This window comes from Lepidochelys kempii, chromosome 6 (assembly GCF_965140285.1).
Source record: "Lepidochelys kempii isolate rLepKem1 chromosome 6, rLepKem1.hap1, whole genome shotgun sequence".
Taxonomy (NCBI): Eukaryota; Metazoa; Chordata; order Testudines; family Cheloniidae; genus Lepidochelys; species Lepidochelys kempii.
Window position 1 is genome coordinate 110,325,742 of NC_136385.1, and position 26,404 is coordinate 110,352,145.

General features: G+C 40.8%; 1 protein-coding gene across 5 annotated transcripts in view; it reads left to right on the top strand.

The window, feature by feature from the left end:
* The window catches only part of YY1 (YY1 transcription factor), a 38,120-nt gene extending 12,599 nt beyond the window's left edge, over positions 1–25,521 (top strand). For 2 of the 5 annotated variants that reach the window (XM_073349643.2, XM_073349644.2), the window contains 4 exons: positions 3,300–3,462; positions 15,358–15,418; positions 21,566–21,724; positions 24,343–25,521. In XM_073349643.2, coding sequence (XP_073205744.1) covers positions 3,300–3,462; positions 15,358–15,418; positions 21,566–21,724; positions 24,343–24,525 — 566 coding nt within the window. In that variant the 3' untranslated portion in view covers positions 24,526–25,521. Of the gene's footprint in view, positions 1–3,299; positions 3,463–15,357; positions 15,419–21,013; positions 21,108–21,565; positions 21,725–22,354; positions 22,672–24,342 lie in introns of all 5 variants that reach the window. The other 3 variants (XR_013635986.1, XR_012159561.2, XM_078853384.1) reach the window with 3 other exon arrangements.
* Positions 25,522–26,404: the final 883 nt, after the last annotated feature.

A 26,404-nucleotide genomic window follows, 5' to 3' on the forward strand; every position in this document is an offset into this window, starting at 1 on the left:
GTTGGCAGGCTCTTCAGAAGGAGAGGCATATCTCTGAGGTAGTCTCTGACAGTTCTGAATTCTTCCCCCAAAGCTGTAAGTAAGCATTATAGAATCTGTGGCTTGTGCTACTAGAAAAAAGGATACTCTTTAGGAATATATGTATACAATTTTCTTATTTACTAGCTCATCTGACATGAGGCTGAAAGTGAAAACTAACCTCTGTCTCTTGTAAATATCGCCAAACTCAGATTGGAAGTTGGGAGAGGGTATAGAACTAGCTAAACAAGAGAGGCTATCAAAATTTGTTCTGCTCCAAGGATTCAGGAAGTTTAAAACTGTATTCAGAAATACATAAAACTTCTAGGAAGTTTATAGTTCTGTTTCTACCTGTCATAAATGTCACTTATTACTGTTCATAAGCTACTAACCATTTGGAAGAACACTGTTGAGCTTGAGGCTTCTGCATTTATAATACCTTCCTAAATTAGAGTGGTGGCTTCTCTTGTAGGTGCTGGAAAACGTATATGTTAAACATTTTGTACTTTCACTTTTAGTTAAATGTGAACAGTATTTTCAGCAGTTACTAGAGACAGAAACATGGAGAATCTGTAATATGAAGAGTAGGAAGACTTTCCAGGTTTTTTTGTTCAATAAGTATATTAGAGCTTTCTATTTATAACTCTTTAACACATTTTTCGAACAAAATGAAAATGTATTTCATTTTTCACCATGAAACATTTAAGTGAACTGCTCTTTGAGCTGGTAGATAAGATTAAACTTCAAACTAGCAGTAACAATTCTAGAAATAGCTTGGTGTGGCATAGTTTAAAAGCAGGCATTACAAATTGGAGAGAGAGTTGTCATTTTGGTGGTATTTTTAAACACAAAGCTAAAAGAAAAGAGAAACTTCCTACAATGCAAGTCTTTTAGTACTCTTTTTTTCTCTTCTCTACCTTACTGAACAAAGGTGGTTTGTTACTTTTTGCATTTTATTGTATTTCTGTGTCATGAATAACTGGAGCATACTAACCAGAGGCTAGTTCTTTCTTTTTCCTTGTTTACTGTAGTCTTTCTGCCCCATCTAGTAAATTTTCTTTCTACTTCCTTTGCCTTGCCTTTTCTTAAAACTGGGGGAGCTGTATCTGCCCCCTCTTATGCGGAGTCTTCGCTCTTTTCTGTTGCGCTACAAAGTGGGAGGGAGTTGATATTTTTCTGGTGTGGGTCTGGAGTTCGCTCATGGGACAAAGGTGGCTTGACAGAGCTACCCTAAATAAGCAGTGCAGTGGAAGTAAGATTATACTGGCAAGGAGGTTATTTATAACACTGTACGTACTGGACAGGTATACACTACGGCAGGGATCGACGCTCTGAGATCTTCTACTGGCGGTGAATTTAGTGGGTCTAGTAAAGATTGCTCTCCAGTCAACCCCTGTACTTTACCCCTGATGAAAAGAGTAAGGCAAGTCGATGGGAGATTTTTCTCCTGTCGACCCCCCCATGGTGTTGACTCCAGCTACGTACTTCACGTAGCTGGAGTTATGTAGCGTAGGTCGACTTACCACGGTAGTGTAGACATAGCCACTGTGAGCTGTGGTAGAGGCATTATGAGTAGAATAAAGGTGCCCCATACCTGTTAACATCATACCTGATGTTTCATTACTCTGATCCTCACTGTATTTTGGGAAGGCTCCTTGTGGATGTGGGGGAAAGGGGAGATGGCTCTGGGAGTCTTTCTCCCAGCAGGGAAACACTCTGAGATGAATACTTCCCTAAGGCCCTCTCCAAACTGAAGAGAGCTATTAGCCAGCTCCACCTGCTGGCTCAGGGGCTTTAAAACATCAGTAGAGAAACCAATATCTTCACCACTTCAGCAGGCTTGGGGGTGAGTGGGTAGCAGCACTGGGGACTCCTCCCTGCTCCCCGGCCTGGTGGGAACAGGGAATCCAAAGGAGGATCTGCAGAGCTGGCAGAGAGGAATACTCCCTAATTAGCTTTGTGATCAAAGGTCTGAGTTATCCTGTCGTTTGTTTACACGATGGGATAGGGAAGTGGGAGCACAGTCTGATGTCCATGCTGGAAGAGAGAGCCCCTCTGCATGTGCAGGAGATTTCATTGACTGTCCTTTGCTCTCATGCTGTGTGATTAGGAAGGCAGCCAACAGAGTTGTCTCTACTGATTCATGGATTTTCCTTGTAGGACCTACAAGGAAGGTCTGAAAACCTGCAGTTTAAAGGAAAAACCCTAGAGTTGGCAGGACTGTTGCCAAAGTAGGCAGTAAAGATATCCTATTTAGGCCATGTTTACACTACAAGTTTATTTAAGCATAAGCTTTCGTGACCTACAGCTCACTTCATCAGATGAAGTGCTGGGACTCGGGGCTTAAGCCTGAGCTCCAACCCCCACCCGGGGCAGGGTGCTCGGGCTCTACCCCTCCCCCACACCCTTCAAGTGTCGACAAAGTAGTAACTTTGTTGTCAGAAGAGGGTCATGGTGCAATGAAGTTTGAGAACCCATGGCATAGACGCTTCCTGTACTGATGGAAGGGGTTTTTCCATAGCTGTATGTAATCTACCTCTGAGAGGCAGTAAGTAGGTTGATGGAGGAAGTCTTCTGTTGACTTAACTGCAGCTACTGTGGGGATAGGTTGCACAAGGCAAAACTTTTCATAGCCCTGAGCAATGTAGCTAGGTTGACCTAAGTTTTAGGTGTAGATCAGGCCGAAGTTAGACATATTAGGGTTTGCTGCAGGGAAACAGGTCAGGTATAGGAATGTAGATGTGTTTTTTGTCTTCCATAATCATCTACACACCTATTGGCTCTGGCTACTAAAATTCTCCACCAGATCCTCAGTATTTTGCCTTCAAAGGTGATCTCTGGAGGTGCTTTTACCCAGACACTTTGAGTGTTGTGGCATGCCGGTTTCCTTTTTTCTTTTTTTAATACATACTTTGGCACATTCCAAGATCCACCTTTTCAATGTATGTGTCATCTCTAGGATGTTCCTAGTTATTCCCCAAAACTTGCACTATTGCTAGATCTGTATACACACCTAATTAAAAAGTGTGTGCATGTGTTCATCATGCCTCAGAAAATGTCTATTGTGGCTTTTATAATTTGTGGAACTGATTCCTGTAGACTCCTTACAAGTAGCATAGGAGTCTAGAAGTGCACTGAGATTGGCTGGAGAACAGTAGAATTTTACTTGTTGCAGTATCTAATTTGCATTGAAATACTAGCCATGCAAGATGCATAATGATAGTGTTCATGGTGTTTGATTTAATATATGTAAACCAGCAGGGTAATTTTGTCTATTTCAGATGATAAAAAAGATATTGACCATGAAACAGTGGTGGAAGAACAGATCATTGGCGAGAACTCTCCACCTGATTACTCAGAGTACATGACAGGAAAGAAACTTCCTCCTGGAGGAATACCAGGCATTGACCTTTCAGACCCCAAGCAGCTAGCTGAATTTGCTAGGTAAGTCACAAAAGAGCATCTGTTAAATCTAAATGACTATCATTCCATTGTTTTCTTAAATAAAACCTTCAAAAAAATATGAATACTAGTTGTCAAATTACTTTTGCCTGACTCCATTGTGGCCTATATTACTTCACGTAAAGAGCCTGTGAAACAAGCAGTTAAAGTAACAGGAACTTGGGTCCTTACAACACGGTATTCTTAATACTTAGTTTCCATTTCCCAAAAGCTATAGTCTTTTAAATATTTGATTTTTATCTATGCCAGATAATTTTTTTTTTAATCTTTAGTTTTTTTGTGGCTGACAGGAATCAGATACCTTGAGAAGCTGCATCTTTACACGTGTCCTTACTATTACTGTTTTGAAAGATTACCTGAGGCTAAAAATGCATTTGAGAGAGAAGTGGCTACTTCCTTGTTAGATTTGACAAATCAAATGTGCGACACTCAAAAGTTGTTCAGTACAATAAGAACAGACCAGTAGAGTTCAGTATGAAGATCTATTTATTAGTTTTATTTTCATTCTTGACTACCTCAACCCCTACCAGTGTTTGTGGGTTCTACAACTTGCTGCACTATATCAAATTTAGTTTTCAACAATTGTAAAACTACAAAACCAATCTGATCCTTTTTTTCTTAGTAATGAAGAATATTTTTTATATTGTGTTTATCACAAAAATCCTTAACATCAAAAGAATGGTAAAGGTTGTATAGGTAGCACTTAAAAGTTTAGGAAACATCAGCTCAGGTTGCCTGTGCAATCTTAATTTGGTCCATTGTGCGTATGCATTATGATGCAGCATCTAATTACATGATCAATGACTGGTTGCTTGTATAAGCATCCTTAATTCTGGCATTTCCTAAACTTTGAGCATTTAAGTAATCTTGTTTTTAAAACTGAAATATTAGCCCATGTGGTGTAGTACCACATGATTTGTTAGCAGAGCTTGGGAACATTAGACCCACAGCCCAGATTTCTACCACTTGAGATAATAGCAAAATCAGTAGCAGTAGTCAGCTGTTATCTGTGTATGGGCCAGCCACTAGAGAGGGAAGAGATGAACAGTAGAACCTCAGAGTTACAAGCACGAGAGTCACAAACTGACCAGTCAACCACATACCTCATTTGGAACTAGAAGTACACAATCAGGCAGCAGCAGAGACCACCAAAAAAACCCCAAGTACAGTACTGTGTTAAACGTAAACTACTAAAAAAATAAATGGAAAGCAGCATTTTTCTTCTGCATAGTAAAGTTTCAAAGCTATATTAAGTCAATTTCAGTTGTAAACTTTTAAAAGAACCCTAACGTTTTGTTCAGTTACTAGGCATTTATAACTCTGAGGTTCTACTGTAATTTCTGCCAGTGGGATTCACAGCTGTTTGCTAGACAGCAGGGGAATACTGGGTTCAATTCCAGGTTTTGGTGGGGAGTGTACATAGACCCTTCTGTCTCTGCTCCCTCTATTCCTGTTCCCCTTCCACAGCTCCTGTTGCTCATAGTCTACTTCTGCTTTTGTCATCTCCCTTATGCTGCTTAGGTGCTAGCAGAGTAGCACTGACAAAACAGAATATAGTCTTCCTGCTGTTTCTGGTACCAGAATGGCTCCCCAGCAGCTGGGAAGAACAACTGTGGGGAAAATGTTTGTCTCCATGGTGGGGTATGCTCAAAATCTGAGGATGGTGCATGTGCAGTTCAGCTGGCCTGTAGGAACTGCGTGGCAATAGAGTATGTTCAGTGTATATAAAATCTGACTGTAAGGCTGCTAGCTTCCACCAGCCTTTACCGAAAATGTGCAAACTGCAATTTTTTTCCCCCAAAATTCTTATATGTTGGCCAAATTTGTGCAGATTTTTCCAAGGATAGCAAAAAGTACATTGCTGACATGTTTGGAGCATGGACTTAAAATACGTTAGTCAAAGTGTGGAGGTACTGGAGCGTTTCAATTAAATGGTGGTAAGAATTTTTTAATATGGGCAAAAATATTTTTTTTTCCCTATCCTTATTCTAGGAAATGGTTCAACTGTGGGATTTATTTATTTACGTATTTATTTGAAACTTTTTCCAGTAAGTCAGCCTGCAGCAGACATGAAAAAGTTCAGCCTGAACATTAACTACAGGTGGTTCCACCTGTGTGGCTTATAATATTACATAACTACTTATGAAGTGTTGGTGTATATATTCCTACATTTGCTATTGATCATAATAAACTAATTGCAGAAAATAAGATTACAAGAAAAACACTTGCTTTGATCTTAACTTATGTCAGCATTATCTAGAATTTTTGTCAAAGCAAGTTTAGTTCTGTATGCTATGCCGCATTTACATATTGCTGTGGGTTGCATCCATCAGGCTAGTATCTGGGTGTTCATTTGTTTTTAAAATGAATTTAAATGTTTGGTTCTGTTGTGCTACTTTATAACTGAGTGTGGTTACCTGCTACAGAATTTATTTAATGCTCCTCTGGATTTTTTTAATGTGAATTACTCTTGCAAATACTGAATTGTTGCTATACTGTGGCTTGTCTGACTACTCAAACTGTTCTCTTATTGATGAATTGTCTGTTGCCAGGTTTAGAGTTTGAGGTTTTTAGCTCTAACTGCCACATGGCTGCTTCTGTTGGGTCTTTTTACTAAAAAAAAGAAAAAAAGAAAAAGAAAATAAAAATGTATTGCATATGTTATCTTACAGAGAAGAGACATATAAGCAAATATTGATGATTTCAAGTTAGTTCATAACTTTTTTGCTATCCTAGAATTTTTAGCAAGTAGCATTATGAATCTAATGGGTAAATTAAGTTTTTGAGCATACAGTTGCTATTCAGATTTTCCTTGAAGTCAGTTATGTCTTTAAAATTATTCCATCTGTTTTTATACTGGAGCCATTCCTGTGGTATCTGAACACATTAGGAATACTGTCAAAATTGACAAGCCTCAAACTTGACTTACCAACCATTGTGTTCATCACTGTCAGGAAAACCCAACCATGTCATTACCTACTAGTATAATTGTGTTTTATATGAAGAATAGGATGGACAAAACCTTCCTAAAAAGTGAATGCTTTGAGGTTTTCAGTCAGTAGAGAATCGCTTTCAAGAACTCTCCTTTTTGTTACCACCTTTGCTGTTGTGTTGTAAGTTTTTTTTATAGGGCCAGTTTTAGAGAGAACTAGTGACATACTATTGTATAATTCAGTTTTATAAAACTATGGATGGATCGCACAGTAAACAGGTTTTAATCCTCTGATGCCCATGCATTGCTGTTTGGGGCCTCAGTCCTGTTTGTGTTTGGGTCAATGGCGGGGAATGTCAACTTGAATGATGCAGGATCAAGCTCTAATTTTCCCTTGGTTAAAGTTTACTACTGATGCAGTTTTTATCTTGATTAAGATACCCAAGTGCAAGGAAAGGGAACTCTGAGTACAAAACAAGGACAGAATAAAAAGTGAGAATTGAAATTTGACAGTTGATTAGGGCATATAAAGGGCTTGGAGGCTTGTTTTTGCTATAGTAGCAAATGGTCATATTTAGTGTGTGTGGTTTCTCGTTCATAGCGACTTCACAAAATTTGAGCCATGTTGATGACTTAAGGATTTCTAAAACTTTACTCATCTAGTAACATTTTGAAAGTGACAGTGAACTTGAAATCCAGTCAATTTTAAAGAATTAATGAAATTTACAGAATAAAATTTACCCCTGAGTCCCATTGGCAGTTTTCATGGTTTAACAATCCAGTCATATTTTGCTAGCTTTAAAAATGTTTTCTCTTCCTTGTTGCTGTATATAAGATACACACAAACTTAAAGGGGAAATGGGAAAACTGGCTAGACAGTGTTATGGAGGCAACCACGGCAGCCCTACATTCCTTAAATTGACAGGAGGATATTCAGTAGTGATTTGCAGAAATCCCCTTTCCAAGTTCACTATTGATGCATCTTTATTGATCCTCGAGAGCAAAGTTCTGAGGCTAAAGTTCATTTCCAAACCCACAGGCAGCTGTGGGTCAGTTAACACTATAGGTGCCCTTGGGTAACCTAGCAGAATTCTTTCATGCTCATCTGTAACATATTCTGCTACTTGAGCCTTTGTTGGGATTGCATTCATGTTTAGTGGTCAACTTCAGACAAGTTTCTGGTATTTAGGACATTCTCCTGTCCCTTTTTTAAAAGATACCATTTCACTTACTCTTTTAAGAACTAATCTCAGAGCATGTGTTGCTGTTACAGTGAATAGGCAGATTGTCCCTTTAAAATGCTTTTTAAAATAGCTGTTGTTGTTGTTCCTTTGTCTCGGATGTATGGAGCAGGAATTTTGGACCCTTGTTTAAACCTTGCAGGAGATAGTACAGCTGTGCCTGAAAGTAGTTCATAAGTTCTAAAATTGCTGAAAATATTGTATATAACAAGTTGCATCAGAATAGTATGATCTGTTGGGTAGCACTATTCAGTTAAGGCGTATTCTGACATGAATGAAAGCATAAACTTTAGTTGTCTTTGTCACTTCCAAATCTTCTTACAAGGTTTATGAAGAGTGCTGGCATTATTTGTTTTTAAACAGGACCAAAAAATATAAATAACTATATACGTCAAACAATGTGACTGATAGCCGATTTTTTTCTCTTCTGTTTGCTTATTACAGACCAACATTTCTGTTGGGGATTTAAAATATAAAAATGTGAATGATTTTAAGCTCTTTACATTGTCAACTATTTAATAGGTCTAACCTATAGATTTTATGTCTTTGCATGGGATGTGAGAATCCTTTTAAATGAAAGACTGAAAATGGAGCATTTTCTAAATTTGGTGTTAAGCGAAACTTATGTTGAAGTGTAGCAATTCCATGATTGTCTGGTACTAGAACCTAGTGGAAGTAAGTAAACAGTAGCTGTAATTCTGGCAGTTATGAACAGTGGTGGCTTATTTTTTGCTTTTTCTTTAAAAAATAAATCCATTTACTTAAACTTAAGTTTAAAAAGTTGGTCTCTGATTTTTTTCTAAGCACTGTTTATGTGGCTGAACTGCTTAGAAACAGCAAAAGTGCAAACTAAGAAAAAGGAAGTAAAATGTGAAGAAAGAAAAAGGGGAAAATATAACGGGTGGGAAGTTGCCACAGGCTTGAGTCTTAGTCATAACGTTCTTCCTTGTTCAGCTTCTCCCTTTTTTTCCCTTTTGGCCCCTCTGTTCTTTCATTCACGTCCTTTCTTCTTTCTCCCCTTCTGCATGCTGTCCAAGCAGTAATCTTCTTCCTCTCCTGCATCCCCTTCACGCCTCCCTAGTGCACTCATTGGATGAGGGCCAGTAGTGGCAACTCTCCTTGCAGTTGACCCCACCTCCCAGAATTAATAGAGCAAAGGAGGGGAAACTTTTAGCTATTGGTCATGTCGACCACTGCCACTTCTGCCACCAACTGAAGTGCTCTGGGCACTCTGTTCCTGGAATGGGGGCAGGCCTAAACTATAGAATTACTTTGCTATAATTACATTGATCAGGGGTGTAGGTTTTTCACATCTGAATGACGTACTTATAGTGACCTAAGCGCCAGTGTAGATGGTGTATGTCAGCGGGAGAGCTTCTCTTGACTGCATAGCTACTGCTTCTTGTGGAGATCGTTAATCCTATGCTAACGGGAGAATTCTTTCCCATTGGTGTAGAGTCTTCATGAAGGTGGTACAGCTGCATTGGTGCAGCTATGCTGCTGCAGTTTTAAGTGTAAACCTGCCCTAAATCTCCTAGGTTAATAGCCTTAAAGACGTCTGTGATTGTTATGCTTGAGTGGGTTTTTATCACCAAAAAAGCTTGGAAAGCAGTAAACTAAAAAAACCTTGTTTCCTCACAAAAATGGCGCATTTGTACGTTCATTTCAAAATAAGACACCTTGTTCTGCTCAACTTTGTGAGAATGTGGCCTTCACAGTGCAAAACACGAATTGTTTTCTCTATTTGCAACAGAAATGATAATTGCATTTTCCAGGGCCTTGAATTGAAGGAGAAATTCTTATTGCATTTTATTGCATCTCTACCTTACTCTGATCCAACTATGCTAAAACACTACCTAGAAACACCAGGTTTAAAAACTCTTTAAAGATCATAGATTGTATTAGGGTAGCTTTGTACCACTCTCGTGGTGCAAAATTTAAAAATGACTTCCTAAAGACCAAAATCTCCTTTTTTCTAATAAATTTAAATATAAAGTTGAGTTCTTGCAGTAGCAATTGTTCACTAGGATTCCATTCTTGGTGCACACGTGCTCTAGGTACACAAAATTAGGTTCTTTGGCCAGCAGTGTCTGATGGGGCCACATCTGTGCCCTAGATGTCCTTATACCCCTTCTTGGGGCTTAAAGGGCAGAGCAGGCCCAACCTCCATTTTTTACCGTGCACGGCAGTGAGATGGAACTCCCCACCTACTTCTCTGAGCACCATGCTATTTTTAGTACTGGTTAGTCTTGTTGCCCCGGTGCAACCCATGCGCACACAGATTCCTTATTTTACACATGTTCTATTTCTTAGGCTAGACCACCACCTCAGGGACTCTAGAAGAATGGTAGAAGCAAAATCTTCATGGTTTAAAACCTGCCTTAATGTGAAGCTTCAGCGCCACTTAATGATACACACTCTAGGTGCCCATTTAGTTTGAGGATACAGTCCTAAGTGGTGTACTGTATGTTGCTCACTTCAAGTGCACTCAAAAGTGTGAGGATATCTCTTGGAGCACTCAAAACAAGCCTCCTTGGACACAGTTAGACCTCAGTTGACTGGTCATTCCCTATGAAAGAGTTCCCTGGTGAGCCCAGAGTCCATGCGAAGCTTTTGAGCTTCATCGACCAAGAGATGTGGTCATCTGCCTTCATTCCAGCTTCTCATGGCTAGGAAGGAGCAGTGCTCCAGAGCTGACCCAAGATATAGGTACCCTAAGTCTTTTGCCTTGACCCATAAGTCTGATTCATCTCTGGCTCAACAATCAGCCTGAGAGGGGTCCCTTTGGCACCCTGGTACACTGGCAATAACCACTAAAGCTATGGACTGCATCTCCCTCGGAACCAGTCCTTTATCTCCCAGGGCTCCTGTTCAGGTAACCTCACAAATGTGTTCCAAGTGTCCAGTGGATTGATACCTATTGGGTCAGTACACTGGGCATATAAGGTACAGTGATTTTTTTTTTCATCTGTGTGCTCAGTACCAGAGTCTCCTCTCGCTGAGAGCTTGAAAGATGGTGATGACTAATCCACCTTGGCCAAGTATTTTTTTGAAGTGGTGACATAAATGCACTCAAGACAGCATTATACATCAGCCAGTCGTTTTTGAGCCATACCCTACATATCTGGCAATAAAGTGTGACTGCTCTGTCCATTCATCAAAACATCAAGAAGACTTGCAAAATCTGGTTGTGTTGCAGACTTGCTGGCAACTCATGGGCATTAGTGTTGCAACCTTACGGATAGCTACCAATGCCCTAATGATTACACCTGCTTAATACTGTGAAGCACCTTAGGGCTCCAGTTGTCATTGTGACAAGTTGGACTCAGTGATCAATTCTGCCTTGCATACATCAGTGGTACAACCCAGACAACTCCAGTTTCCGACATTCCAGTCCTGGCTGGAATTGCTTCCCCAGTAATTAGGAATAAGGCAAGGCCCTGGCCTCATTACTGTGCACAGCCAACTATCAAGACAGCTTACTTCATAATTTTATCTCAAAGTCATATCAGAAACACTGAAATAGTTGACCCTATCAGACAACCTTTCTAAGGCACAGTGGCAACAGGTACTGCAGGACTATATTTTTGGAGCAATGGCACATGTCTTGGCAGTTAGACAACTCAGATCTATGTTTCCTAGGCTCTCAGGATTAGCTCTCTCAAGCCCTTCAGAATAACCATATGAACCAAAAGATCCTTTTTTGTTACAATGGGATGTGTTGTGGTCATGGGCAGTTTAATTTGCATCTTTACCATTGGGTCTTCCTGAGCGTCCCATCCTGCTCCTATGCAGCTCAAGAACTATGTGCTATTTGGTTATAGAATGCCCTCTTTATCATATTGATGGTGGGTGGATGCACTTAAGAGTGACTACATCACATACCCACCATCTAATTCATTTTTTGTGCCATCAAAAGCCATATACCAGAAGAAGAAAAAGCATCAGCTACCAAGCTGTTGGTGTGGCAGGTCAAGAAGATATCTCTAGTACTGAATTAACCTACTACTTGCTTAGGGAGAGCACAACAGAGCCACAGCACTCCTGACAGGATGACCCCTGTCTTGGAAGCCATGTATTCCTTGTCTGCATCCCTGTTGGGGCACAATAGGGACTCCTCCTTCCATCCCTTTTGGGCTGTACAATGTGAATCAGAAAGGGATCTATAAGGGACAGCAGTAAATGACTTAGGGCTCATGGGGAATATCCTTCTTGATTTTTACATGCACACCCCTATGTGTCCCTCAATCCAGTATCCATACCCTTTTCAGCTCTGGCTTGACTAGACACCCAAGGGAATGTAGCTGTATTCATGCAAGCCTGAGTAATCTGCCTCCTTGTGGATTAGATACTGCTGCCCAAAGAGGCAGTCAAGATAACAAGTCAAGTCAGCTAGTGCAGCCTTAGAGCCTCAAAAAGTATCAGGAGGAAAGTGATGAATGCTATAAGGGGAAGAATGAGGCAGTAAATTAACATTGTCTTTAGCTGATGACTTCAAGGCATTCCAGGACCTCATCAGATCTATGGCAGAGACTCTAGATACACTCTAGAAGTGGTGCAGGAGAAACCTTTCAAACTCCTGCACATTTTACACACTTCCATTGTTGACAGGCTCGTCTTGCTTATAAATGAGGATCAGCCCACAGAAGACCTGCGACATGCGCTAGCTTCTGTTTTGGCCACATCCAAGTGGGCTGACAGGAGATTCCACATCCCTTCCAAAGAACTTTGAAGTACTTTTATTCCCACTCAGTATCAAAATTGTTTCTGGAAGCTGCGGTCTAAGAGCAATCAAAGTGGCAGGGATCTCCCAAATCCATATGTAAGGGGAGAGACTTAGAAACTGGACCTGTTTGGATGCAAAGTATTCATTTACCAGCCTCCATATGCCGTTGGATAATTACCAAGTGCTTCTGTCAAAATAAAATTATTTGAATTGAGACACACTGTTTGTAGATAGGCTACCTCGATCACTGAAAAGAACTAAAGACCATCCCCATCTGAGGGATAGCTGATAACCCGCATCCAGTTGCAGGCTGCAGTAAACAATATAGTGGAATATACTTTGTCTATTGTCTAAAAGACCTTACTTTTTCCAATCTTGAGGGATTTTCCAGGGAGGTCCGAACCAAAATTGAGGACCTTTTGAAGTTAACTTTACTTCAAACTGTGGTGAATTCCTCTAATCCTTAAAGGAATCTAAGGTGACTATATTCTCTGGACCTCTTTTCCAGTACAAAGATGGAAGTAAGTGAGACAGGACTTCTTTCAGGTACCGTTTCTGTGCCCACATACTGTTACCATCCTCAGACCTTGGAACTGTCCAGAAAGAAGAGGTTTCAGCCTTTCTCTGGTGCTGCATAGTCTGTTTTTTCCCTAAGAAGCAGGTTTGATGCCATTACCGAGAGCCTGGCAGAACCTTGAGATCTCTTCCCTTCTGTCTCTCTTCCCCTGCCACCCCCCACCTTGGCAACTATCTCTTTTTATTTTTGGTAAGTTTGGACTCAGATCAACTCAGACTACTGAGTCTTGGAAATAGTAAACAATGGATATTCTATCCAATTCCAGTCTCTTTCTGACCTGTTAGCCCCATTCCCCATCTTTTTTTTTTCTTCTTTTTTTTGAGGGACCATTTTCACAAGATACTGTTCAAACAAAGTGGACTCCCTTCTACAATTTGGAGCAGTGGAGGAGGGACTCAAAGATATAGGACAAGGGGTTAGTCCCATTATCTTTCTCATCCCAAAGAAAAACAAAGGACTAAAACAATCCTTGGATGCATAAACGGGAATCTTGGGTCAGACCAGAGGTTTTTATCTCTGTTTTTGGCACTGGTGCAACTGCTGCTAGAAATACTGTCCAGTTCTGATATCCACGATTAAAGAGGATGTTTGTAGATTAGGGAGGGTTCAGAGAAAAGCCACAAGAATTTCTAAAGGATTAGAAAAGCTGCCATTATAGTGATTAGACTCAAGAAGTTCTCTTTATTTAGCTTAATAAAGAGAAGGGTAAGAGGTAATTGATTAGTCTATAAATATCTACTTGGAACAAATATTTAATATTGGGCTCTTCAATCTGGCAGAGAAAAATATAACACGATCCAATGACTGGAAGTTGATGTTAGACAAATTCAGGGTGGAAAGAAGGGGTACATTTTTATCAAACTCAAAAATTGTGGTGGATTCTCTATCGCTGGCAATTTTTAAAAATCACGATTGGATGTTTATCTAAAAGATAAGCGCCAGGAATGATTTTGGAGAAGTTCTGTGGCCTGTTATCAAGTGGTCAGGCTAGATCGGGGTGGGCAAACTTTTTGGCCTGAGGGCCACATCAGGGTTGCGAAACTTTATGGAGGGCTGGGTAGGGAAGGCTGTGCCTCCCCAAACAGCCTGAACCCCGCCCCCTGACTGCCCCCCTCAGAACCTCCAACCCATCCAAACACCACCACCCCCTGCTCCTTGTCCCCTGACCGCCCCCTCCCCCGTCTGACTGTCCAGAACCTCTGCCCCATCCAACTGCCCCCTGACAGGCCCCCTGGGACTCCCACACCTATCCATCCACCCCCCTGTTCCCTGACTGCCCCAACCACTATCCACCCCTGACTCCCTCCCCCTCCACCCCATCCAACTGATCCCTGACTGCCGCACCCCCCGGGACCGCCTGCCCATTGTCCAGTCCCTCCCCGGCCCCTTACCACACTGCCACCCTGCCCGGCAGGAGTGGCAAGCCAGAGCACCGGCGGCGCACTGTGCTGAGGCTGCAGGGCAGAGGGGATAGCAGGGGAGGAGCTGGGGTAGCCTCCCTGGCCGGGAGCTCAGGGGCCAGGCAAGACGGTCCCGTGGGCCGTAGTTTGCCCATCTCTGGGCTAGATAATCAGAGTGGTCCCTTCTGGATTTGGAATCTATAAGAGTTGAAACATTAAAGGTCTACAAGTTCATCCAGTGTTTCAAGTTCAGAATGGTGACTCTGACCTCTATAGTTCCCTCATTAAATACTTCAAGACTGTTTTGTGGTTCTCAATCTGCAAGATGCCTGTTTTCAGGTATCCATTCGTCCAGCCCACAAGAAACTATTTGGGTTCCTAGTGACAACATCTCTGTCAGTACAGGTCGTCTGCCCTCTCCACAGCTCTGCACTTGAACGATAGAGATTGCACTACAGTACTTGTATTTTTCAATTCACCTCATACTATTTTTTCTTTTTTACAGTGCAAATATTTGTAATAAAAAATAAAGTGAGCACTGTACCCTTTGTATTCATGCTGTAATTGAAATCTGTATATTTGGAAACATAGAAAAATATCCAAAAATATGTATAATTTAAATTGGTATTCTGTTTAACAATGCGTTGAAACCTGTGATTAATTGCAACTATTTTTAATCTAGTTTTGTGTTTCTTGCTTGTTAACTGCAATTAATTGACAATCATACTTTTAAATGTACAGTGTTCTGTATCTGAAAGTTGCTTATATAAAGATCTTCAGATTTGAAAGTTCGTGTTGTATGGACTAAATTGCTTTTTCAAAATGCAAAAATATACTGTTACGGTATTTTTTTTAATTTTAATATAGCCTCACTACAGCATTAAACTCCAAGCACAGTCGATGTGTATGTAACTTGCAGGATTTTTTTTAATATTAAAGCAAACCATTTTAGGAAGGTTGCTTCTACACACTTATCAGTGTTTTCTTCTTTGTTTTGTAAGAATGAAGCCACGAAAAATTAAAGAAGATGATGCTCCAAGAACGATAGCATGTCCTCACAAAGTAAGTGAAACTCTCTGAACTTAAAGCATTTCAGTGATTAGTCACTTGTGGAAATGAATTTTGTGTGGCTAGCTTTTTTCTATTAGGGTAGGAATAGCTGAATATTTGTATTAAAGCTAAATATTGAGGCCTATTACTTTAAATACAGTTGCCTCTCTTTAGGTGCTTTCCAGATGCCAAAAGATTTCCTCAACTCTTTCTACACAGTGTGAATGTCATAACACAAAAGGGAATCTTGTATGCATGTAAGGTAATCATAGGAGTATGGCAGGACCCTTTGTCCCAGTAATGTAATTTTCTGTCACTCTATGAAATACCTCATTAATCCTCTAGACTCAACCCAAACTATATTCCTTTAAGTTTCTGTACTGCTGTGACTCACACCTGGCTCATGATATTGATAACGTGAAAGATCATTGGAGAACTTTTATTCAATAAAGGTCAAGGGTATGTCTGTGTTGCAGCGGGGAGCTAGCCTCCCAGCTCCGGTATACGGATTTGTGCTAGAAATAGCTGTGTGGACGTTGTGGCACTGGCAGAAGCACCTGAGCTCAAGCTACTCTTGGAGGAATTCTGTGCCACGGCACAATGCAGAAATTTGCATAAATTAATGTTATGCATGCAGAATTTCCTTTTTTCCTCATAGAAATGGGCTGCAGAGATGTTGGCCGCCACTAGAGGCCACTGGACCTGGCACAGGGCTAGGGGGAACAGGCGGGAACTGGAGGGTTCCCAATAGCTGCAGTTCTCAGCATGTCCTGAAGGAAGGAGGTGGCGGCATGCAAGTCTTGGACCCAGCATCAGGCTGTTTCTCCCTCTGGTCTTGGAGGGTGAGAGTGTCTGGGCGGGGGTGAGTGTCTGGCCCCCTAGCTGGGCTCTGGGAGGGAAGGGGGCAGAGAAACTGAGTTGTCGTAGGGGTTTCTTTAACTCTCTACTTGTGGGTGAATTTTTGCTGGCAGGTATCTTGAAATAAATTACCAAATAATTGAAACTGGCATGATTATATAGTGGTGTTCTTAACAAAATCTGCAGAATTTTAAAATATTGTGCACATAATTCCCCCAGGAGCAGCTCAAGCCCACCTTGGTGCCAAGCTTGTCCGGATAGTGTGAGCCTCCGCCAGTGCCACAATGTCCACATGGCTATTTCTAGCACATTAGTGTGAGCCCCTCTAGCACAAGTTTCTATCCACGCTGTAAGGCTGGCTCCCAGCTGCAGTGTAGATATACCCCTAGATTAGTGGCTCTCAACCTTTCCAGACTGCGGTACCACTTTAAAGAGTGATTTGTCTTGTGTACTCCCCAAGTTTCACCTCACTTAAAAACTTACAAAATCAGACACAAATGTAAGTGTCACAGCACACTATTACTGAACAATTGCTTACTTTCTCATTTTTACCATATAATAAAATTAATCGGAATATTAATATTGTACTTACATTTCAGTGTATAGTATACAAAGCAGTATAAACAAATCATTGTCTATGAAATTTTAGTTTGTACTGACTTCACTAGTGCTTTTCAAGTAGCCTGTTGTAAAACTAGGCAAATATCTAGAGGAGTTGATGTACCCCCTGGAAGACCTCTGAGTACCCCCAGACGTACACGTATCCCTGGTTGAGAACTGCTGCCCTAGACTATTTAATCAGATCTTTTCTGTGGCCACTTCTTAAATAAAGGAGAGCACTCTGGTCCCTACTCTTATGGTTAGCACTTCTATATGTTGTCTTTTGATAGCTACCATACACTATTATGGACAAGGATATTGCAACAATAATTTAGAATACTTATTTGATGGCATGAACCTGTTCTGAAAACTGTCCAAAGTGTATTCCTGAGATCTAGGTGTACCCAGCCTTGATATGAAATCATTACAGGTTGTGGGGCTTGGTTTCTAGATAGTGTGAGCCTAAGAATGTTTGCCTGTGCAGATATTTAATAGTGCACATTACAGATCAGTAACATAGACCGAAGATTTGTTCCTTACTAGCCTCGAGCCCAAGCATCCAGTCTGGGAACACTGAGTTCCTATTCAGGCTCTATATGTTGACTTTCTAATCCAGGGGTGGGCAAACTTTTTGGCCCGAGGGCCACATCTGAGTATGGAAATGGTATGGTGGGCTCACGAAATTGGGTTTGGGGCGCAAGAGGGGGTGAGGGCTCTGAGGTGAGGCCAGAAATGAGGAGTTCAGGATGCAAGTGAGGGCTCCGGCTGGGGGTGCAGGCTCTGGGGTGAGGCTGGGGATGAGGAGTTTGGGGTGCAGAAGGGTGCCCTGGGCTGGGACTGAGGGGTTTGGAGGGCGGGGTGGGGCAGGGGGTTGGGGCATGGGAGGGGCTCCAGGAAGCAGCAGCGTGTCTCCCCTCTGGCTCCTACGTGGAGCTGCAATCAGGCGCCTCTGCATGCTGCCCTGTCCACAGGCGCCACCCCTGCAGTTCCCATTGGCCATATTCTTGGTCAATGGGGGCGGCGCTTAGGGTGGGGGCAGCGTGCGGAGCCCCCTGGCTGCCCCATGTGTAGGAGCCAGAGGGAGGACATGTTGCTGCTTCCGGGAGCCACGCAGAGCCACAGCAAGCATGCACAGTGCAGCACCCGACCCTGCTCCCCAGTGGGAGCTTGAGGGCCAGATTAAATCAGCTGGTGGGCCAGATGCAGGCGTGGGTCATAGTTTGCCAACCCCTATTCTAATCCCACACTTTCAGGATGTATGTTCATCTTTCCTTAAAGTTGTACTTGGAGACCCAGAGTTAAGTTATTCTTCCTCTGAGGAGAGATGTTAGTTCTTCACAACTTGAAATCAATCCTGCTCTTATTTCTCTGATTTAATTATACTTCTGATAAACGTTAAGTTGTCTATGTTAAGTGGGAGAAGAAAAGTAATACTTCCTTATTGCTGCTTTTCCACTTCCCCTCCCCAAAAAGTTCCTCTATCAGTATAGAGGTAACTCTTAGGACAACTTTGTTACTTCTGTGTAACCAAGAAATACCTCTTAAGGCTTCCCTTCTCCTTTCCACAGAGTAGTTGGGATTTCAGAGTCAATATAAATAGTTTTTTTTTCATCCCATTCATTTGTGAAGTTTCGTTTTTGAATAAAGACATGGAAATCTTGAAGCCTGTTAGTCAAAGGGATTGTGAAGCCGGTGGGGGAAACTTATTTAGAAGTGGTGGCTCCTTGGTTTTTCAGAACTTAAGACCTGTTCAGATACGGTTATTCCCAGTTTGGCAGAAGTAGCTCCCAAAGAGAGAGCCTGCAGAATTGCAGATTGGAACAAGGAGTCCGGTGGCACCTTAAAGACTAACAGATTTGAGCATGCTCAAATAAATCTGTTAGTCTTTAAGGTGCCACCGGACTCCTTGTTGTTTTTGTGGATACAGACTAACACGGCTACACCCTGGTAGATTGGAAGGTGGATCGCTCAATCAGTTGCTGTTTTCAAACTTGCACTCCTCATGCAGTTGTATGGTACTACCAGTTCTGGTTTATTTTCATGTACACTTCAAAATTCATATGGAATCTGAAACTCCTTAACAAAACTTAAGAATTTATTAAAGTTTCTGATATGCTTTGAGGGACCTTTGACAACAGGGAAGCCCTGGTAGCGCAGTTAATTTAACTGGGTTGAATTTGTAAGAAAGGTTTCTGTCTTTATCATGAAATACAGTCTTCATCCCACAAATCCATTGCCCCAACTTTTATGCTGGATAGTAGAGGTGATTTTTTTGGTATGAGTGACTAAGAAAGTCATCTGGTTAGATCTTCTGTGTATGTAGGGCCTGAAGAAATCAGTTTTATTGTGGATTTTTGGATTTATTTTGATTTCGGTTTTTTGTTTTTTTTAATAATTCCACGTTTATGGTCTTTTTAAATAAAAATTGTTTGATACATTGACCCCAATTTAAGTAGCCTTACTGTAAATGCATTCAAATGTTCAGAATTGGATTGCAATGGGAAAAATTGATCTTACACACAAAAAAAACCCTACAATTTAAACAAAACGTCCGGCAGATATACAGTATAAGGTAAAAGGAATACATTTTAAATTGCTTTTTAAAGTCGCACTCAGTAATATGACCAAACTGACAATTGTGAACAGTAACACAAGAAGTCCACAAAACTGGTGGGAGTGTCTGCACAGTCTCTCTTTAAGCCGAGCACTCACCAGCCTGCACACTTGTTCAGACAGCAGCTACTGCAACCACTCCTGAGCCAGAGGCTGGTGTACAGACAAGTGCCCCCTCGTTCTCCCATGTGCCCCCCCCTCGCTCAGTGGAGACTGGGCACACCAGTGAGGGGAAGGAGACACCCCAACATCAGCCCCCACCCTGGACTGGCTCTGCACATCAGATCAGAAGGTTTGACTCTTAGCCTGCCTGCCCCTTTGATCCAAGTGCTGGGGAGAGCAGAATTCCACATTAATGTTTTGATTCTGTCCATGTTCTCAGTAATGCAGATTTCATAGGGCCCTATGTATGGTAATTAGCCAAAGAGGCATTTGGGGACTTTTTCATAATCCAGTTGGTTTATTTTTGATGTAATGGTTTATGTATGAAATATAAAGCCTCTAGATTATTAACATTGTAGCTAGTCTTCGTCCTTTTGTGGACTAGCTTTGTAAAGGGGTGCTTTTTCAAAAAGGGTCTGGGCTTGCTCAGTGGTATAGAAGGTGAGGCTGCCTAGTATTGTAGGGGGAGGGATTCAAAAGACACTGGCTCTACTCCTAGTTCTGTCACTGGCCTGCTGGGTGACCTTGGGCATGTTACTTCACCCCTCTGTGCTTCAGTATCCCCATCTATAAAATGTGGAGGATATTTACCACTTTTGGTGAGTCCTTCGAGATCTGATGAAAAAGATAGGTGGTAATATTTATAAGTAAGTAACTTCTGTCCTTCGTCTGTCTATTGGTTGGTGTTTAGTGGCATTTAAAGTTGGCAAGGGGATTGGGAAAAGCTCTTTTAAAAAAGGATGCCTAGGGGATGGCAGAAGCAGCAGGCAAACAAAGAAGGAATAGAGCACAGTTGATCAGTAAGAAGGGGGATAGAAATGTGTGGTGAAAGATTTGAAAAAGTTAACATGAATTTTGAACAAGTATGATATCTGGGACAACAGAATTCTGTAAAAATGATCATAATTCTCTTTTCCAAATCTTAGCAACCAGGAAAGATAGAATGGGAAGTTCATAGATTAGGGATGCAGAAAGGGAATAGCTCAATGAAGAACCATTATAACTAGGTAGGACTTCAGCCTAATTTTGTCTGTCTTTAGTCTCTCTGCAAATGCAATATTCAAAAAATAAGTGAATCTGCAGATGCAGGATCTTCAAGAAGTGGGGGTGAGTTCCCATTACTTGGGGTCATAGACTCTCTTGTTGCTCAGGTGTGAGATCTGTATTCTGCCTTTCTGTGATGCAGGTGGTGGTCTTCAGTCTTCGTGACCCAGCAGCACCAGATCCTCCTTTCCCCTCCCTAGAAACCACACAGCTGTTACCTTTGTAATCCTAGTCAATTTATCAGATTCATTCTGCTCTCAGTGCATTATGGAATAGATTTCTTCTGTAGCTGCTGTGCCTTGGAGACCCTCTTGCTTCTTTCTCTGTCAGGAACGGGAAACAGACAAAGAAAGAAGAAAGAGGGACAGTAGGAGATGGACAGAGACAGACATCACTTGCACAAAGAATATGGGGCCCACCAAAGGTAGCGGTGGACTACCATCATTTTACCTTTTGCTAGCCCTCGGACTACCGTAAATTTTCTTCAGTTTGTCACCTGTGCTTCTGTTAATAGGATATGATCTTATGGGGAAGATGCAGTATATGTTAATAAAACTTGACTGCATGTAGTACACTAATGTTGTATGGGTGAGTGAGTTGGATTTTTTTCCTCACCTCTTAAATTATTGATATTTACTGTGTGTCTATAGTAAGAGTTTGTGATAATTTTACTGTAAAAGTGTTTTATTTTTAGCCTCCTAAGTCAAAGTAAAATATGTATCAATGTGAGGGAGTATGTCTTTTCAGGGCCAGCTTCTATTTTAAGGTATTTTTCCAGGGAAAAGGGAGGGGTAACTAAACTTTCATTTACTAAAATGCTAGACATTTTATTATCGGAACGTGTTTATGTATTGACTAAGTTTTTTTATTATTCTCTTTAAGGGCTGCACAAAAATGTTCAGGGACAACTCTGCTATGAGGAAGCATCTGCACACTCATGGTCCTCGAGTACATGTATGTGCAGAATGTGGCAAGGCCTTTGTGGAGAGTTCCAAACTAAAGCGACATCAGCTAGTTCATACTGGAGAGAAGCCCTTTCAGGTATGGCCACTTGCGAGACATGCAGAGTATTCAAGTTTTTTTAATAATAATAATAATAATAATAATAATAATAAAAACAAAAGTAAGGCAAGACACCATGCTTACCTGGCTTTCCTTCCAGTTGAGGCAAGGAAGCACCTTGTCTCAAAATAAAATTGCATGTGGTTACTTGACAGGCAAAATCAAAACATGATCCAAAGTCTGTTGATACCAATAGCAGCCTTTTCATTGACTTCAGAGGGCATTGGATCAGATCCTTAGAGAAGTTAGAACAAGTTCTCTGTTCACTAATTATTAATGCTTAGACAAAATTATGATTGTTTATTTCCAGGTATACTTTGGAAGCGGGGTGCATTATAGCACACACATCAGCACATTTAAATGTAACTATCATTCTAGCCTACTTGCAAGAAAATTAGACTTTGAAACCATATTTGAGGAAACCCTCATTGCTTCCTCTTTTTCAACTTGATGTATTTTACCAATGTAAACAAGGCCTCAGGTTATGCTGATTAGGGTGTGTAAGTGGAATGTCTTTCGCTATTAAGAGTCCTACTGTGTAGCTTGGCAGATTAAGACTGCAAAGCTGGATAACAATATATTAATTGTGTGGATTTTTGTTTTCTTTAGAGGCTGTTTTTGGAACACATTTGTAAACAAACTGCCTGAATTCTTTACGTTAAAATCTACAGTGGGGATACTCCCCATGGGGGGAGAAATTTTCATTCTCCTTTTTTTAATGTCTCCCATATTGTCAGCAGACACACTTTTTTTCTTGTGCTGTTTGATGCACCATTGGCTAATCAGAATGCTTAACTTTCAAGTTCTGAGTGTTAATCAACTTAAAATTAAAGCCATGAACTACCCACTGAATATCCTCTGATGCTACGACAATGTAGGAGACGCTTGAGCTCCTGCCACCAGAGGTCCCCAGCCTTCTTCATATGGTAAATATCATTCAAAAATTACTCTAGACTCTGAATTATACAACATGCAGAAATAACTGATGCACATCAGTTCAGTTAAGATATCCTCTTTTAATTCAAGAAACTAATCTGTCATAAGACACAAACTGATAATCTAAAAATGAGATTCTTTAATACAGAAAACCTCCAAACCTACCACTTCTTCTGGTCTTAAAAAAAAAAGCCACTAAATATTGTTCCTAATCATTTTAAGAATTAAAAGTCCCCAAGTCATTTCCTGAATTATCCACCTCTGAGTGATTCTCTAGCCCAGTGGTTAGAGTATTCACCTGGAAGACGGGATACCCAAGTTCAAGTTCTTGCTCTATTCAGTATTGCATGAGTTATGCAGGAAGTCAGACTAGACTAGATTATCACAGTAGTTCCTTTTGGCCTTAAAATTTATACTTTTCATAGAACATGATGGCTTGAATTCAGTAAGTTGTGGGTTTTGTTGTTTGTTTCCCAGAAGCAAATATTCCTTGTGGCTGTGGAGTTTTTATTCATACATTTATCTGTTTTTATTTGTAGCACAAAAAAAAACCCATTCTGATCCAGGCTCTTGTGGCTCTTCTGTGTACATTAAGAACAATTGTATAAAGCATGAGTTAGCTGCTCATCTCGCCCCTGTGTGGCAACAACTCATAAAATAAATATCTTATCTGAACAGTAGCCCATCTGACCCACAAATAACCATTATTGTTCTGTGCCCTTCTCTCCCCAAAAACCTGGGGGAAATTGCAGTCTGAGTCCCTGCAGTTGAATGGAGTCTAGCTGCTTTTTGGAGCAAGTGGGAAGGAGGGGTACCAAATTCTAAAGCTGAGGGCTGCTTTAACTGAGAGTAACTCTATGACAACCCAGTTCCTGTTTCTCTGCTCCCTCCCCTCCCCCAGGCCCAGCCAGGGGACCAGACACCCACAATCCCTTTCCTCTCTTCCCCCTGCCCCCCCCCACCCCCGACACCCTCCTCCCTCCTGGGGATCCAGATTGAGAATCAGCCTGATGCTTGGTCCCAGGCTTGCATGGAGTTTTCTCCTTGCCACCCTCTCCTTCCCTCAAGGCATGCTGGGAACTGCAACTGCCTGGAACTCTCTAGCTCCCTCTCCCTTCCCCAGCATGTCAAGTGACCCCTATTGGCGGCTAGCAAGCACTGTAGCCCATTTCTGTGGGGGGAAAGGAAATTCTGTGTGCACAGTGTTAATTTCTGTGAAATTCTGCATTGCACGGTGGTGCAGAATCCTTCTAGGAGTAAAAGAGGGCGTGTGTAGAGAAAGTGCTTACTTTTTGCAAGCTTGGAGCTCTGCTGTCTTCAGAATTTTCGTTCACAGTAGTCTACTGTGTACATTGCAATTATTTTGAGAAAAATACCAGTCATCAGTTTTCTCTTTAGGCTTTCACTAAAAAAACCAAAACTTCATATGTTAAATGAGATGTAATGAATTCAATGTTGATATGCTAAGACCTGCAATTTATTTCTCAGGCAAAGCTCCCACTGGTTTTAGTGGGAGTTTTCAGGGAAAATGGACTGCAGGATCAGGACCTGATATTTGTAAAGGGAATTCAGTAATGCAAGCAAGAATCTTTTGCTGACTTATCAAGTATCCATTGCTCCTGTTGGGACTGTTTTTAATCTATGACCTTTCCTTTCAACAGTGCACATTTGAAGGATGTGGAAAGCGATTTTCACTGGACTTCAATTTACGCACACATGTGCGAATTCACACTGGCGACAGGCCTTATGTGTGCCCGTTTGACGGCTGTAATAAGAAGTTTGCTCAATCAACTAACCTGAAATCTCACATCTTAACACATGCTAAGGCCAAAAACAACCAGTGAAAGTAAGCGAGAAGAAAGCTCTTGAACTCTCAAAGCATCTTACAGGAGTATGGGAATAAATATGCCTCCCCTTTGTATATTGTTTCTAGGAAAGAATTTTAAAAAAAGAACCCTACCCACCTAAAGGACATGTTTTGATAAAGTAGTAAATAAATAAATAAAAACTTTAAGATGACGTTGCTAAGATGCTCTACTTTGCTCTGTAATCCAGTTTCAAGAACACGGTGTTTTGTAAAGTGTGCTCCCAGCAGGAGGGGACAATTGATGAACTTGCATCAAAAAGAGACAATTCTTTATACAACAGTGCTAAAATTGGACTTCTTTTCACATTCTTATAAATATGAAGCTCACCTGTTGCTTACAATTTTTTTAATTTTGTATTTTCCAAGTGTGCATATTGTACACTTTTTGGGGATATGCTTAGTAATGCTATGTGTGATTTTTCTGGAGGTTGATAACTTTGCTTGCAGTAGATTTTCTTTAAAAGAATGGGCAGTTACATGCATACTTCAAAAGTATTTTCCTGTAAAGAAAAAAGTTATATAGGTTTTGTTTGCTATCTTAATTTTGGTTGTATTCTTTGATGTTAACACATTTTTGTATAATTGTATCGTATAGCTGTAATGAAATCATGTAGTATCAAATATTAGATGTGATTTAATAGTGTTAATCAATTTAAACCCATTTTAGTCACTTTTTTTGGAAAAATACTGCCAGATGCTGATGTTCAGTGTAATTTCTCTTTGCCTGTTCAGTTACGGAAAGTGGTGCTCAGTTGTAGAATGTATTGTACAGGCACTGACCTTTTATTAACACCTGATAATATGTACAACCCATGTAATAGAAAGGACAACAATAAAACAGTGGTCCTAATGAAAGAGTATGGCAGAAGATGATCTGTAAGCACAGTCTATTTTCTTTTTTTTTGTCCAGAATAATTACAGTTCTTGAACCTCCCAGAAATTGGAAGCTTAAATAAAACTCAAGTTTCCTTTACTTTGCATTCAATTACAATGATTTTTGATTAAGTAATACATCTGTGGCAAAACAGAATATACCAAAGGTGGTAATTTTAGTCAGAATTGGTGACAGTAATTCTGGGTTTGGGAGTGACCTGGACTCCTATTAACTGGAATAATGGAGTTGGTGACAGTTTCAGCACCCACAGCCAGCCAATCAGTGGAACAATACAGTGTCTAAATTAATTGTGTTTCTCTCCTTAATCAAGGTAAGGGGTGGGTGGAGTGGAGGTGTGTGGGTGGGGTGCTTCTTTACTTAGTCAAGGGGTGGGTGGGTGGGTTCAATGGTGACACTGGAATATTGAGAGAACTCTTTGTTGTCTGATTGGGCTAGCCTTCAGTTTTGGACCAGGTGCAGTAACGGAGATCCATGCTTAGAGCAAGGAACAAAAAACCGTGAAAATTCCCAATAAGTTTTAACATACACAATATTCTTTTGATGGTCTAATCGCAAATGATTTCTAACACTTTGTTACAAATGTTGAGTAATAAATCTGTGTGTACTGTAGTAAACAGTGAAAGAGTGACAAACACAAGAATTTGCACAAAGAATGCATATGTATTGTTTTAAAAGAATGTGGAAAAAAAAAAAGGCTTAAAGAATGTTGTTCCAAACAGTGTCTGGTAGTAATATGTTTGTAGACCTCAGTCTCTGCATCTGTTATGAGAATATAATCCATCAAATTTTACAAGATTAAAATTAGGTAGCAAAACTTCTTTCCAAATTGTTGGACTTTGGTTTCAACTAGGATGTTAAGTGCTTGCATAACACACAGGCCATTTTACAAATACCAAGGAAGGATTTTCATTTACAACTAATTTAATTTTATTCCTAAAATAGACCCTGCGTCTCTGGTTTT